Source organism: Pelophylax lessonae (genome assembly GCF_965119305.1).
Source record: "Pelophylax lessonae genome assembly, chromosome: 2".
NCBI lineage: Eukaryota > Metazoa > Chordata > Amphibia > Anura > Ranidae > Pelophylax > Pelophylax lessonae.
Window position 1 is genome coordinate 576,151,241 of NC_138769.1, and position 16,972 is coordinate 576,168,212.

The 16,972-nt window shown below is 41.9% G+C and overlaps 1 protein-coding gene across 1 annotated transcript in view; it reads left to right on the forward strand.

The window, feature by feature from the left end:
* Window positions 1–16,699, forward strand: part of MBD6 (methyl-CpG binding domain protein 6) — a 124,418-nt gene extending 107,719 nt beyond the window's left edge. Inside the window, exons 11-13 of the mRNA XM_082244784.1 lie at window positions 1,401–1,453; window positions 9,444–9,519; window positions 16,345–16,699. Coding sequence (XP_082100910.1) covers window positions 1,401–1,453; window positions 9,444–9,519; window positions 16,345–16,416 — 201 coding nt within the window. The 3' untranslated portion in view covers window positions 16,417–16,699. The remainder of the gene's footprint in view (window positions 1–1,400; window positions 1,454–9,443; window positions 9,520–16,344) is intronic.
* Window positions 16,700–16,972: the final 273 nt, after the last annotated feature.

The window sequence follows — 16,972 nt, forward strand, 5'->3', positions numbered from 1 at the left end:
AAACTAATGCCCCATACACACGTGCAGATTATCTGCAGACTTTTGTCTGCAGACTTACCAAAACCATATAATATGAGGTCAAACCTAAACACTTTCAATTTGTATGCAATCCGGCAGGCCCTTGCACTACATAGAAAAGGTAAATCTGCAGACAAAAGTCTGCAGATAATCTGCACGTGTGTATGGGGCATAAGGGTTAGTGATAGTGAGTTCTCAGGGGCCGACATGTTGTGAAAGGGAGCAATTAGTGGGCACCATGGTTGGCACCAGCAACATGTCCTGACAGGGTTGCACTCAGAACATTACTATCCTATCAATCATTTTCAGTTTTTATTGCAAACTTTTTTTTGTAACAAATTGTGAAGTTTAGCAATTCTATGCTGAACCATTTATAGCTGGTAATTCCTTTTTTTATTATAAGCAATGTAATGCTTGTATCTAAAGCAATTCTAGTTATGATCTTGCATCATAAGTTATGTTGTAAGATTTGAATCCATCATTAAAGTAGAACTATAGTAAATCTTTTTTTTTTTTTTTTTTTTTTTTTCCTTTTGGAAGAGAAGTGAAGGGGAGGGGTGGGTGATATGTAGTCCCAAAGCACTTTTTTCCTGGGATGACCATACTAATTCTCAACAGATACACTAAAGCGAGTGAGGATTGTCACCGTAGAGCAGGAAATGTTACAGGTAGCTTAACCAGCTGACAATAAAGGAGAAAAAAAAGACAACTTGCTTTGATTTTATGGTAATCCACAGTAGCCCCTGAATGGATAAAACATTTTGACAGACTGTTTAAGGGGATCTCCAAGCAAATCACCAACTACATCTATGTTTAATGTTTTAACTGTCTAGGGATTTGTAAAATTTACCATTTGTAGGTGTATTCAGTGGACAGAAGTTATGATGCTGATTCACTGTCCACTGACGGGCTTGGGGATGGAGAGGTGACATTGTCACACATCACACAGAAACCTCTGTTTCTGTGTTCTAGACTATATTAGAATAGAAGACAACACAGATTTTTTAGCACTGTATTTTAATGTATATGACTATTTTTAGTTTTAAGAGGCTGCCTTGGCTTATCTTCTTCTAAATATGTCAGTTTCCTGACTGCCTTTAGTTTAAGTATTCCAAGATGCTGCCCTGGAGCCAGCATGCAAATAAGAGTGAAGTAAGAGCTCTCAACCTTTGCACTTGCTCTGAATCTGTACCTTAGAAACTACTTTGGATTAGTAGGATAGCCAAAAAACTGGCATATTCAAGAGAAGATCAGAATGACAGCAGCCTTTATACTTTGGTTACTTCAGGTTTCCTTTCATATTTCATATATGTGATATAGACTTGAAGGCTCAGTTGATGTTTTCTATTAGTATGCAAATGCAACTGTTCTGTGATCACCAGGTGCCACCCCAGCTGCTGAAACGCTCCCGGCGAGGCAGAAGGAGAGGCCAAAAGTAAGTTAAATGTTAGTAATATGTCAAATAAATGCTCCTAAAGGTGGTGGGTTTTCAGCAAATGCCCCCTTTTTACCTGAAATTAGGGGAAAAAAAAGTTTGTTCTTGAGACCTCGTTTATACCATGTCCAGAGATATATATATATATATATATATAAACAGACTGGTCTAGCCAATCAGTCTAATTTGTCTATCTATGTGAATTTGTACTTGGGCAGTAGTCAAATGAGCAGGTGGGGGCAAAACATTGTCCTTGCACAAGGGGCCCTTTGTCCTCTACTGTGTGGAAACTAAGCTTTTTGAAAACGTGCAATGATCACTTTATTTCCACTAAGTCAATTTGCAATAATGCATACATCTTCAAACTTTAACATAAAACCCCAGCTTGTTTGGATAGAGCGTGGAAGAATTTGACCTTCTGTCCAATTTTGATTGCAGTTTACTGTATGTTTCTGTTGGGTAGAATTCCGTGATCGGGGTACTACAATAAAAATGGCCCAGACCCTTCTCAGTCTTCCAGAAAAAAAAAAAAAAATATATATATATATTTATCTTGATCAATACAGTACAGGACACAGACTTTTATTAATCATTACGACTGGGTTGAATGCAGCTACATTCAGTGGATTGAACACTGGCAAAACATATAGGCTACATGGACACTCTCCCTATATAACCCCTCCATCTCCCAGCTAGCTACAATGCTCACTTTATTCCACTTTTGGGGTTAGCTGAGATGGCTGTCCATCCTTATGGTAGCATTATCAGACGTGGCTGGGGCTAATTTCTTTGGTGCCTGTTTTCCCTATCCTGCTGGAAGGCACCTGATGGTGCCTTATTACCTTTTGCCTTTTCTTCTGTGGTGCTGATAAGTGCCTGCACAGTATGAAGTGCATTCTACACATTTGCCACCTTACTTGGAGGAAGGTTGATGCTTTTGCACACCTTTCCCTTTTTCTCTTTGGATTCAGGACACTGACTAAGCAACATCTCCTGGCTGTAATCACTGTGGGAATACAAATTGTAGTTTACTTTTGCAGATCTTGCAGTGGCTTACACCTGCTTGCACCAATGCATTACACCCCTCCCCTGCACTATTGCTGTAGAGATCCTGAAAAGGTAATTTTTTTCTCACACATGGTGGACTATGAGCAGAATGATAAGGAATCAGACAGTCTCAAAACTCAGGCTCATATTTTAGCTCTTTTTGGGGTTTTAGTACATTGGTTCAAGGCCCTGGTACCCTCCCATGCAGCTGGTTCATTGACCAATTCTGCCTCATCCTTCCTGTCTAGAGAGTCATTTTCTGCCACAATTTAAGAGTTCATGAGCATAATTTCTCGCCTTTTAGAGGCATTCGTAGGGGGTCACAGCTGTGCCCCTCCTACCTCCCCTTCTGACTTCAGTCTTTGACTTTGTGTTTGAGCACCCAGTACAGGAGGAGACATCTGTTAGGTTAGAATTCTAACCCTCTGAGGCATTTGTCAAGTCTGCTTGCCCTAAGGTATCTAGTATTGGGTCCCTAAAATTTCGTACACATACTAAGACCTTTCTGGTTCACGCATTGGTTGAGCCTTCTTCTATAGTGACTGTCCATATTCAGAGTTTTTTTTTTTCTTTTCAAGTTGTAACAGCAGCTGCGGGAAGGGCATCCCCTGCTACTGTAACAAGGAGGGATTGGGGCTGGTGCTACCAAGGTGAACTTTTCCTTTAACAAGACTCCTACAGCCCCTGTATATAAAGACCAGGTATGTAAAAGGTTATAGGCCCTCCCTTAGGATTACTTTGCTATGGCATGCGCTGCAACCTGCAGTTTTATCTATGGCAGTTTTTCAGATTTTTGCTGTCTGATCGAAGTGTATGACCAATGCCACCACTCTGCCAATAGTTGGAACTTTTGCTGACAGACACGATTTGCTAAATTTCTCGGATGAGTCTTCTCTCTGAACACAAGCCCATGAGTCACCTTGAAAAACAACCTATTCAGTTTAAAATAGAAATGAAGGAAAAAAAAAATTTGTATAGATATATTATTATTATTATTATTATTATTATTATTCAGGATTTATATAGCGCCAACAGTTTTCGCAGCCACAGTTCGTTTTTCAATATGAGGGAAGACAATACAGTTACAATATAATTCAATACAGGAAGAATTAGAGGGCCCTGCTGTATAAGTTACAATATAATTCAATACAGGAGGAATTAGACGGCCCTGCTCGTTGGAGCTTACAATCTAGAAATAAAAAAACATTATAAATACCTTTTTATTCCTTTTTTTTTTTTTTTTTTTTAAATGATCACATTCCCTCTGTTCTCAGCTGCATAAGGGCTGGAGGGTGGGGGGCAGCACATTAAGCTTGCCAGTGAATGGTTGTGCAGCAGGGAGGTGTCAGGACATGTCTGATCATTGGAGGAGAGCAGGCATAGCAAGAGAACTGACCAAGGTGTCAACGGTGTGTTCTCATGCTTAGTGTGGTCAGTTTTTAATAGGACAGCAAGGGGACTGGCAGGGATACCAGGGATTTCACATAAAGGACAGGATATTTTCTCATACAAGTACGTGATTCAGCAGGCACATATCAGGTATATGAAGTGTTGGGGTAACCAGCGCTTCCGTACACACGATCAGAAAATCTGATAAAAAATACAGCTTTCGAAGGGATTGTACGATAATCTGATCGTTAGTACACAGCTTTTGTTCAAAATTATCCAAAGGGACAAACACAAAACTTTTTTTCGTACAATACCAGATCGTACGATTTCCCTTTTTAGTACTATTTTTATCCGAAAATACAATACAAAAGCAAAACAACACATTACATCACTTCCTAATTTTTATTCTGTTGTACGAGAATTTTAGTAACCTATTCTTCTTTGATATTGAGATTGGCATGCAAAAAAAAAAAAAAAAGGGACGATCATTCGTCCGATAATCTCATTGTGTTTACCAGGCTTTAAATGATGGTCAGCTGAACTAGCCTTTAAGAAATGCCTTCTTTTGATTAAAAAAAAAAAAAAGAAATGCCTTGAGCATTTACGTTTCAAAGGGGAATGCCCGTTTGGTCAAACCTTGGATAAATACATTAAGGGAATCACGGGAGGTTGAATAGCTCCCCTCCCCAAGAAAAAAATCTTGTGCCTCTCCCAGCTGGTCTACAACCTCCGAGGGTATAAAGGTTTCCATTCTTTCATTTCCAAGTCTATGTCCGGAATATGCTTTTGCAAGAAGGTCAGGAATATGCTTTTGCAAGAAGACAAGGACTTACAAACAAGCCAAGACAGGAGCCAATGTATCTGCACAGTGAAGGGGCATCCCCACTTCTTGTAGTGGGGTATGTCTCTTGATCTTCTTGGCCTTCTGGTCCCAGAACATATCAGACGTTTAAGAGTGTTGTTTCCAAGAGCTTTAAACTGGAGTTTAACACTCTAACTTCTGCTTTTTGCGGTTTAACAGCTGGGTGGTCATTACCCCTGTACCACCAGGAAAATGCTTTTAAGGGTGCTACTCTGCACATTTCTATATTTCCACTTCACAACTGCTATCTGCATTTTTGCGGGGGGCGATCAGAATTACCACTTTGTTGCTCTTCCCTTTAGCCTCTGCAAAACCCCTGGGTCTTCACCAAGGTGCTTGCCTTGGTTTTGTTCTGCTCCATTCTCAGGGAATCCACTTTGTGGGGTACATGTACAATCTCCTTTTAAAGGATAAGTGCTCCCTGTCCCTTTCAAACAACATTCAGACAGTTGCAACTCCACATTCTGGCCACATGGGGAAAAAACTGACTCGGCTCTTGGCCTGCACAATGCATCCGAACCCCAAGGCTAAACTCTCCCTAGTGTGGTGAGTTTTTGGTCTGGCAATGAAATTGCGCAAACACTTTCCTCCACACTTGTGGACGTTTCTGTTGAGCTGGGGAGCAGTCCTGAACATCTTCTTAATGCATTGGACTTGGTTGTCAGAGGAGACTTGCCTTCCAATCATCATTCTGGAACTTGGGGAGGATCGGTTTTCAAATCTTGACTCCTTTCTTTGAGTGCACCCAACAACAATACTGTTAGAGATTGCCATTGCCTATAGCGGCCATCAAGGAGGCATTAGAAATTGCACCACTCTAAAGGAAGTCATCTTGATCCTCATTGGGCATAACATCACATTTTGCCTCGGTCCGCTGTCCACATCCCAGGTGTGGAAAATTGGCAAGCATACTTTGCCAGCCATCAACTTCTGAATCCAAGGAAATGGGCTTTCCATCCAGAGGGCTTTCAAGCCCTTAGCCAGCCTCAAGCAGGAAACGCTGGATATGGACCTCCTAATGTCTGCGTTCAAGAGCAAACTGCACAGATTTGTTTCCAGGTCTAGGGACCTTTGGGCCTTCCAAGTGGATGCTTTGGTTACTATCTATTATGCCACCTGGAAGTCCTGCTTTGCTTGGTGGGAGTCAAGGGACTTTCATCCAAGAAAATAATCTTTGGGACAAATTCTGTCCATCCTTCAGTCTGGTCTGGATAAGCATTTTGTCTTGGCTACCATTAAGAAACATACCCTGGCTTTAGCTGTTCTGTTACAGCCTAACTCTCTAGTTAAGGCCTTGTTTCAGTAAGTAGCTCACATCTCTCCCCATTTGTTCCCCTGTATCCCCAATGAATCTCACTCTGCTTCTCTTGCCTCTTCAGAAGTTGCCCTTTTAACCTGTCAGGAATATTCCCTCCGACTAACTTTACCTGTAAGGTGGTTTTCCTGTGCCTATCACCTCCTGTATGGATTGTCCCTGAGTTGGCAGCCTTGTTCTGTAACAATTCTTTCTTAATGCTACGCAAGGACAAGGTTGTCTTAAGCCTAATGCCCCCTTTCTTCCAAAGGTGGTTTCTGCTTTCTACCTTAATCAGGATATTGTTCTTTCTTCCTTGTGTTCTGCACCAAAGCATCCTGAGGAAACTTCCCCGCAATGCCTGGATGGTAGTATGTGCTGTGAGAGTTTAACTCTGGTAAACGGATTCTTTCTTTGTGCTTCCATAAGGGTCTTCCTGCCTCTCTCTCTGCAGATAGAGCACATAAGTTATTATCAAAGCCTATAGTTTAGAGAATAGGGCACACCTTGCCAGATCTGTTAGTGCTTCTAGAGCTTTTCAGAATCAGGCATCTGTACCTCAATTTTGCAAGGCTTTCACCTGGGTTTCTGTTCACACATTTGTTTAACCAGGTGGATGTTAAAGCCTCCTCCGATATCAGTTTTGGGAGTAAGGCACTAGAAGCTGCTCTCAGTGTCTGTCTAGACCTTCTTGACTTGTTTGTTATGCCTCTTCTCTGTACTGTATGATCAGGAAAATTGTATTTTTGACTCACCAGTAAGATCCATCACCAGGAGTACAGTACAGAACACTCCCCTCTGTTATTGTGATCTCTCAATTGATTGCGACTGAACTGAGGCTACCTGGGAGTGGGCGGGGTTATATAGGGGGTGTCCCTGCAGCCTTTTTTTTCCCCCCAATGTCCATTCACCTGGTAGTTACTATATATAACCCAGTCATAATGATTTAAAGAAGTCTGTGTCCTGTACTATACTCCTTAAAACAGATGTTACTAGTAAGTCAGAATTCCTGTTTTTTTGGCTTACATATGTTCCCTCACGTAGGCATATTGCAAAAAAATAAAAATGTTTTTGATGTGCACACACTGTTAGGTTAGGTTCATACTTTTGCGGTTTATCTGCGGCCGCCTTTGCACAGAAAACGCAGGGGAGTGATCACTGCACCTTTTTACAAAATTACAACTGCACGGAAACCACATTGTGCTATGCAGTTCCCAGCAAGAGAAAACATACTGCGGTTTCCAGTGTGTGGGGTGCTAATATTAATTATTGGCACAGCAATGTGTTTTTGATGCAGGTGTGGGAAAGCGTGTGATTACAGGCAGTCTCCCACCTGCATATATTGTATATATTTATATACACTAAACAAAATTTTAAACGCAACACTTTTGTTTTTGCCCCCATTTTTCACGAGCTTAACTCAAAGATCTAAGACTTTTTCTATGTTCACAAAATTTCTCTCAAATATTATTTACAAATCTGTCTAAATCTGTTAGTGAGCACTTCTCCTTTGCCGAGATAATCCATCCACTTCACAGGTGTGGCATATCAAGATGCTGATTAGACAGCATGATTATTGCACAGCCTTAGGCTGGCCACAATAAAAGGCCATTCTAAAATGTGCAGTTTAATCACACAGCACAATGCCACAGATGTCACAAGTTTTGGGGGAGTGTGCAATTGGCATGCTGACTGCAGGAATGTCCACCAGAGCTGTTGCCCGTGAATTGAATGTTAATTTCTCTACCATAAGCCATTCCCGAAGGCGTTTCAGAGAATTTGGCAGTACATCCAACCGACCTCACAACCACAGACCACATGTAACCACATCAGCCTAGGACCTCCACATCCAGCATCTTCACCAACACGATCGTCTGAGATCAGCTACCTGAACAGCTGCTGCAACAATTAGTTTGCATAACCAAAGTGTTTCTGCATAAACTGTCAGAAACCATCTTGGGGAAGCTCATCTGCATGCTCGTCGTCCTCATCGGGGTCTCGAACTGACTGCAGTTTGTCATCGTAACCGACTTGAGTGGACAAATGCTCGCATTCGATGGCATCTGGCACTTTGGAGAGGTGTTCTCTTCACGGATAAATCCTGGTTTTCACTGTACAGGGCAAATGGCAGAGAGTGTGTAGCTTCGTGTGGGTGAACGATTTGCCGATGTCAACGTTGTGGATTGAGTGGCCCATGGTGGCGGTGGGGGTTAGTATAGGCAGGCATATGTTATGGACAGCGAATACAGGTGCATTTTATTGATGGCATTTTGAATGCACAGAGATACCGTGACAAGATCCTGAGGCCCATTGTTGTGCCAATTCATCCACAACCATCACCTCCTGTTGCAGCATGATAATGCATGGCCCCATGTTGCAAGGATCTGTACACAATTTCTGGAAGCTGAAAACATCCCAGTTCTTGCATGGCCAGCATACTCACCGGACATGTCGCCCATTGAGCATGTTTGGGATGCTCTGGATCGGGGTATACGACAGCGTGTTCCAGGTCTTGCCAATATCCAGCAACTTCCCACAGCCATTGAAGAGAAGTGGACCAACATTCCACAGGCCACAATCGACAACCTGATCAACTCTATGCAAAGGAGATGTATTGCACTGCGTGAGGCAAATAATGCCCCCCCCCAATACAGTAAAACTGCACATTTTAGAGTGGCCTTTATTGTGGCCAGCCTAAGGCACACCTGTGCAATTATCATGCTGTCTAATCAGCATCTTAATCTGCCTCACCTGTGAGGTGGATGGAATTTTCTTGGCATAAGAGAAGTGCTCACGAACATAGATTTAGACAGATTTGTGAACAATATTTGAGAGAAATAGGCCTTTAGTGTACATAGAAAAAGTCTTAGATCTTTGAGTTCAGCTCATGAAAAATGGGGGCAAAAACAAAAGTGTTGCATTTAGAATTTTGTTCTGCGTACATTTATATATTTAGCCTTATACTAAAATTTTTATCATTTGGTTTCCAGCTGCATGTTTAAGAGCGCTTCAGTAAACTTAACAATCAAGATTTCATAACACCTAGTTCTGTGTTCTTGCCTTTTTGTTTGAGAGCCGCAGCAGTATGTGCACTGACGGTTGTACATACTTCTCAGCAGCTAATAGCAACAGCCCTGAGATGGGGAGGGTTCATTAGCAAATGAAAACTGTATTCTAATTTACAGTTTATTGTCCAAAATGTACAAATGCAAGAGGATGTCTGAGACAGGCTTTTTTTTTTTTTTCTTTAAGGACAAATTGATGGAATGTTTGGTTCCCGGCAACATATGAAGCAGTATTTTTTGTTTAAGTATGATGCCTGGAGCTCTCCTTTAAGGGCAATAAAATTTATAACTTGCAGCAGTTCACATATTGATACATAACTGTTATGATTCCAGTTCACAGAGGATGAATTCTCGCCTAGAAGATGTTCCTGCGAAGTGGTCAAGTGTGGATCCCGCTAATGGACTAAATGTAAGAAAAAGTCTTCAGTTACAGACTATCAGAGCCAAGCATGCAATTTTGTTTACACTGGCTTCAAACTTTGCCATACATATGCGTCACATTCGTCCTATGAACCATATATGCCACATGGCATGAAGTCTTGCATCCTTATGTAATTTGTGCAACATCGTACCTGAGATCAACAAAATGAGAAAGAGCCGATAAGTCTGAAAAAACTGGCATTGGCTGTTGCCTGCTTTTATGAGCTTATTTCCACACACATATAAACCTGCTCTATAAGAACACCATTAATGCCCAAAAAAGGTACCTGAACTGTATGGGCTGATGAGTAGGTAGTTGCTTCTTGGGTTAAACACTTACCTTAAATATAGGCTAGTAATGAGATAAATATTGAGGCTGCTTTCGTTGACTTCTAAAAATGCAAATTGCCTGGTTAGTAAGACCACCATCTAACTTTATTACTTTCTAAGACAATGACCCAGAACAAGAATGCAGAATAGAAAAGTCAGAAAACCCAACCTTATCTGCATCTCACGAACAAAAAAGGATTTCCCAGCACACTTCCTGCCAGCCTGCAAAACCACCAAATGTACCCTGTCTAACAGTTTACGTTAAAACAGAGGATTTGTTTGCACATATCTTCAAATTATATATGTAGGCCACAGTGCCCACGCCAAGGGACCTCTGCATATACTGCAGTCCTAACTCTAAATTTCCAGAGCCTCCATTTTAGAAGCACATATAAGAATAGATAGATTAAGGGCAGGGATGCCTGGAGGGAGCCCAACCCTTCTTACAGGTACACGCACGTGACGCCCAGCAAAAGCACAATGGTAGCAAAAGCATCCAGTGAGTCCCTGCACCCAATTCAGCCAACTGTTCAAAAAGGTGGCAACCACCCCAATCTATAACTGGTCTTTGCAGCAAGGTGGACATGGAAAGGCAATGCACATCACAAACAAATCAAAGAATTCCCATCACACTTACCAGCCAGTTACTTAACCAAGAGTGTCAGCTTGACTGGCAGACACTTAGCATTTTTTACAACAAGCTGTCAGGAGTCGCATACGCTTTGTTTCTCTCACAGGTTTACTTGAATTTGGCAAGGCCAGATCTTATAAGTAAAGTAAAGACATAATTAGGGGATTCAGAAACAAGACTGGTACACAAAGGATAAGGCATTTTCCTTCTCATCCATTGAGGGTCCCAGGTGGTCTTTAACCTTCAGGTTATACTGCCATCTGCAAAAAGATTTGACACTTGCAAGCAAAAAACTGTGCACCAGCTCAGGATAACCCCTCATACTACCAGCATGCAACATTTGCTAGAACCCTAGAAGGATTCTTTTCTTTAGCCTTGCTGTGTTAAAGACTAACCTATTCTTGCCAGCCTGTTTCTTTGATTTTTTTTTTTTTTTCTTTTTCTTTAATCAAGACTCTTCTCTACATTGATGCTGGAACTTTTTCTCTTTGATTGCAGCTATCTGGTGTGGTCATCCTCAGCCTAGCCTTCAGGGTATCTTGTCCAAACCCTGCTCGACAGGGCGCTGAGGGGATAGCCTGGAAGTGACTTTCAGGCACTGGGTTCCCTTGGGGTGCTTTCCAGTCTCTGTTCTGGTAAAAGTTAACTGCAGAGCATTTTTCTGGGTCCAGAGTTGCTAGTATTACCTTAGTGCTTGCCTTCTCTCTGAAGACTCCCTTAGTGAGCAGACCAGTTAGGCTGAGCATTGGTAACTACTTTATTCACATAGGTAGCTGGGAACCTTATTCCCCCGCGTCCAATGTTTTTTGCCACGGAAAAGGTTGCTGTGGGACTCCATTAAATAAGGTTTTGTGCATGCGACTCCACTTTCTTTTCTGGCCTACGGCATTGAGGAATAATCTCCCTGCTGCTTCTGCTTTTAAACTGATCTTTGACTGCTCCTAATGTTCATATACAGAGGGCTTGGTCACCTCTGGCCATCTGACTATCATCTGCTACCCCCTGTCTGGCTTTTGTGAGTAACTGAGGCCCTACCTCTTACCTTTTCAGTCTATATGTTGCCTTACCACCTGGAAACCTCAGTGTGTCTGATTCAATACACAGAGTATTGTGCCTGGTGCCACTATCTTACTTTTTTTTTTTTTTTTTAATGGGTTCAGGACTGTTTGCAGCATGTCTTCTTATGATGCCAACATCTGCAGCTTGTTTCCCTCTGCTTTAGAAGTTGGTTCATCCCCAGAATTCTCTAGCTCTGTCGGCTGAGGTTGTTCCCATTTCCCCTTTAGCTGAGGTCTCTGCAAGACTTTGACCAAATCCACCCAGCTCTTTGCCAAATCTGATCGCAGAGTCCACAAGTACACTCCAGCATCCTTTCCTGAAGATTGTATATCTCATTTGCCAGAAACTCTACCTAATTGTCCATTATTTACCTTATAAACTCATCCCTAAGAAGTCGCAGTCTGCTGTTATTGCTTCCAAATTAAAGGAGACCGTTTCATCACATATTGATGCAGGGAGACCTTCTGACTTCTGCAGTGAGGTCCCTGGACTACTATTTCATGGCCCTAGACTTCAGCCTATTCTATGTATTAAGCAGGGTGCTGGCTCCAGTATTCGCCCCGCTACACTCTTATGGCATTCCTGTTATGACATACTCGCACAATATTTCTGTTAAGGGAACATATCTTTAAGTGTTCAGACATTATATTGATTTAGATCCTGAACCTTCAAACAATAAATCGGTTTCAGAAACAAGCTATGAAGTATCTGGGTCTAGTCCTGTACACAGCTCAAGCCAAAGTGCTCCTTCCACAGGAGAAACTTCATGCTTTCTGGTCTCTGATTCAAACTATTCAGTCCAGGAGCCGTCTGGCTCTCTGCTTTTGTATGAGTGTCCTAGACCTGATGTTATCCTCCAAGGCAGTTCCATTGACCCAGTTTTACTCCACGCCTCTGCAGCACAAGATTTTGTCATTGTGGGACAATTTGATATGATGTTTGCACAGACCAATTCACTTTTTCCTGATGTCCATGACTTATTAGCTAAGGAACCTGGGGTCAGAAAAGTCTTTCCTTCCCATCTTTTGAAGGATCCTCACAACAAGTGCCAAGTGATGGGCTGAGGAGGAGTCCTCTCCATTCTTCACCGGAGAAGTTTCATCTCCACAATAAAATCCTGGAGCTTTAGGCAATTTGGCTGTCAGTGCAGCATTATTGGACAGTCCTGAAGAGTCATCCATTCTAAATTCAGTTGGATAATGCCACAGCAGTGGTGTAGCTTAATCATCAGGGATGAACCAGAAGTCTCTGTAACAAGAGAGGTAAATCAGATACTGTTCTGGGCAGAATTTCACTTTCCAGTCTTGTCATCCATGTACATCCAGAGATGTAGCCAATTGTCAGATAGGACTGCAGACGGGGTAATTGTAAAGAAACTGAGTCCTGACTTCATTCACAAGGTGGAGTATCTTGCGTAGTCTCTGTGCTCTCCTTTCCAATATTTTCCTGCTGGGAAACATTACCCCACCTGCTGCACATGCATTGCACAGAGCAACTTTGAACAGTGACTTTTGTCACCTCCCAGCTGTTTGGGTTTCTTGTATCTGATCTCTGGCTGATACCGCATGCATTGTTGCATACCCTCCACTCAGCCACAGTCTTCTGCTCTTGAATCAGTTTTTAAAGAGACCATTTTAGCTGTTATTTATGTGGTACGTAATATCCTGCTTTTAAATGATCAGCCTGTTATCTCTAGACTTGGGTCTTTCAGAGTGGCAAAGAATTTTCTTTTGCATTGCTTTTCAAGGTATTCTTTTAGGGGGATTGAAAGCACCTTGATGGGTCCTGGAAATTCTATGAGCATTTGTTCCCATTTGGGAAGGATTTTGCGAAATGGTTTCTACATCAACTGTAAATCTGCAAGTCACCCACTTTAACTGGGAAATCACAAGGTCAGTACAACGGTCCTCACATTCAATGATTCTACAGATCAAAAGTTAGAAACCCCCCTTTTAAACTCAGTTCTTTCTGGCCCTACTTTTCGCCCTGTTCTAGATGTGGCTTTAATCTAATAAAACTGTGAAAGAATGAGCTAAATGGGTATCAAAGAGAACAGGGAGCTGCACATCAGTTGCTAGCACCTTTACCATGTGTAAAAAAAAAAAAAAAAATGCTTTAGCTTGTGTCCTCTCTGGTCACGCCTTACTGACGCATTTTACTGTCATACGGGCCTAATCATAGAGGTCTCTCTAAGCCCGTGGGATGGTTAAACACATCAGTGGGGTGTGGCTTTAGAGGAGATGAGCTGAAGCCATTTTTCCACACATAGTGACTGGGCTGGCAACTGGTGTGTGACTGCCTATTTTCTTTGATACTTCGTTTTGGCAGGAAAAGCCCCGTTGGATGCCGACATCCAACAGAATTGAAACCACTGGGTTGTTGCATGTTTGTGCTTGGAACAGCACTCTTCGTTATTTCTTAGGGTCTCAGAATGAGCTAATTGACTCAGTTAACTCTACTTCATCAGTGTATTCCTTTCTTATTGAGTGGATGTCAAGGTCTGTATGCTTTTGCTGGGATAGCCTTCTTGAAACATCTCAACTCATGGATTGCTTGGTTTAGCCAGAGCACTCAGGTTAAAGTTCTGGAATGCAGACACTGCATCCAAAGAATACCCAACCTGCTTTGTCTTTGAAGGAGAATGTCCCTTTGGACCTACCTTTTGATGTTATCAGGAACATCACTGGAGGACAGAACCTCCACCTGCCTCAGCACAAGAAATCTAGAGGAAGGTCAGACAAGTCCCTTTCCTTTTCTTCAACTACTCCTGGTGTAAGCCTTCCAAACCTGATTCTCCAGCCACGCACAAGGGAGTAAGTCTATAAAACCCACTACCCCTGGTGTTATTACCTATATATATTACTATTCAGTTTTATTTTGTGCATTTAGGAATAACCTAGGCCAGCATTTTTCAATCAGGGTGCCTTGACCAAATGCCTAAAAAATTATCAAAAATTGTATACAAGCCAGCAGGTGGAGGATTGCCTTTTAATTTACACAAATCCACAGATTTTCATTATGCACCATTGCGACTTTCTAGACACCGGCACCCTAACAACCAATGACGTCATCAGTTATAAGGAGGATGTCTGTTGCCTCCACAGCATTTTTGTTTGACCCTCCTGTGCCCCTCTCCCTTAGCACTGGGGTGGCATTAGCTGACTGATGGAGAGAAATTGAGGGAGATGAAAAACATTGCAATACTTTTCGGTACCAGTGTGCAAAAGAGTATTTGCTTTGGAAGAATAAATCGCCTCTAATGTTGAGTGTCCTACGTGTGGATGTTGCTGCATTGTGTAAAGCAATTAGAATCGTTTTTTACATTTTAGAATGGGGGTGCCTCGAGATGGTCTATAAATTTAAAGGGTGCCTCGACTGAAAAAAGGTGGAGAAACATTGATCTAGGCCATTTTTAAAACAATCTACAGAGCTGGTCAGAACTTGTTCTTGAGGAAGTCTTTCACATTTTTACAGCTCTTACTTTAAAGAAGTATTTTCGTATTCAGAGGTGAATTCTTTTTTCCTCCAGACATAAAGAATGCCCCCTTGTCCTTTGTGATGACCTTAAAGTGAATAGCTCCAAACCAAATTCACTATATCACTATATGGACCACTTATGTATTTATACATGGTGATCATATTCATCAAATCCTCCACCACAGTCCCTCTCCAGGGACCCCCTGACCTCTACAGTCAGCTATGATGAGTATTTGCTGATTACTGCCCTACCAGAGTTCTGTCTCCTCAGTCTCACCCCTGTATGCAAAGTGTTTGCCATGTGTTGGTTCCAAGTTAATTCCTAGTGAATTCTTGTGGCATTCCCATTGTAGGACACTCAGATGACCTCCTGTGGGGGAAACAGTTGTGGGCTCTGATTCGGCTAGATCTTGTTTCACCAGGAATTAGTGCTGCATCCCATAGGCAGCCCTAACGCAGTGCAAACTTCTTTCCTACAACTGCAGGTTGCAGAAAATAAATTTGCATGATTACCCCATCAACAGAGTTAGTGCTGACAGGGGAATCCCTCCTGCCAAGCAATTGTTTGCTGCCAGGGGCGACGACCAGGGGATGCCGTCCCCGCTGGGAGAAGACATTTTTTACTGCTAGGTGCTCTAGCAGCCTCTAGCGAAAATCGTAAGAGAATCCGTCAGGCTGGTTGTACCCAAGTTGATCAACTTGGTATATTTAGCCTGCCCATTAACGGTTTATATCTCCACCGGTTCCTGCTTAACCGGCCGAGATTCCCACCGTGTATAGCCAGCCTTACTGAATTCCAAGAAAAGGATTTTACTGGTAGTACAAAAATTCTTTCCCATGAAATCAAATCAATGTTAATAGGTTCCAGAAGGCACTAGAACAATGCTAGAAATTTGAAGCATAAAGTGTTAAAGTTCCTTAAAAAGTCTGTGCAAAAGTCCCACACATATAACAATTGTGCGGGAAGAATATTGTGATTTTCCCACTCCACACGCAAGAGTAAATCCTATTTTTAACTCAACTAAAAATCTTTTTTCTTGGAATCCACTGAGACAACTTGACTAATGCTTATGGTACTGCTTTGTTACAGGCATGCTGGGGGAAGGTGTTACCCTGGACTAACTCTTACCCAAACCTTATTATTTTTTCTTTTGTAAATGTAAGCTGCTAGAAATAGTTTATTGCATGGGTCTTCAGAATTCAGAATTTACACCTACAAGGTTTACAGCATGAACCGCAAATTCTGGATTATGACCCACTTGTATCTACTATGTAACTTGTTAGAAATACTGAGTGTTGTTTTCTGTTGTCCTGCAGGCTGAGCGTCCCATTGTCCGGCAAAACAGGCCTGGCCGTCCTGCGAAAAACAGAAGACGGAGGATGATTTAGCATGTTTTAGCCATTTTTATTACAATACCATATTCGGCAGACCTGTATGTGCTGCTTTTCACCTCAAAAGCACTTCCCATGTCCTCAGACAACCTTACATTTTAGACTGCATTCAGCTAACTAAATATAAAATGTATATTTGTTCCTTCCTTTAAAAGAAACAAAACATAATGATCACCCTTTCTTACACACAGCTCTGGTTATGAACCTTCTCACCCCTTGTCTGTTCTCCATGGTGGCTTTAACTCTGTACCCCTCAGGTGTGGTAAGGGAGCTTTGGATCTCTGAGAACCTCCTATGGTATATATCAAGAATTGGTAACAAAAGTCTGAAATGTATTTATCCACCGACATATGTACTTTCTGTACATATATACTTTCTCTTATATCACATATCACTGCTGATTATTAGGTTGTCATGATCATCTCATGTTGACTTGTATATAATGAGTTGCCTCATGGACTTCAAAGTGCAAAATAGCCTCTGGAGAATCAGTATAACCAGTAGCTTGGCAATATACAGACTGCAGCTCCCAGTATGCTTTATCTCTGTTGAC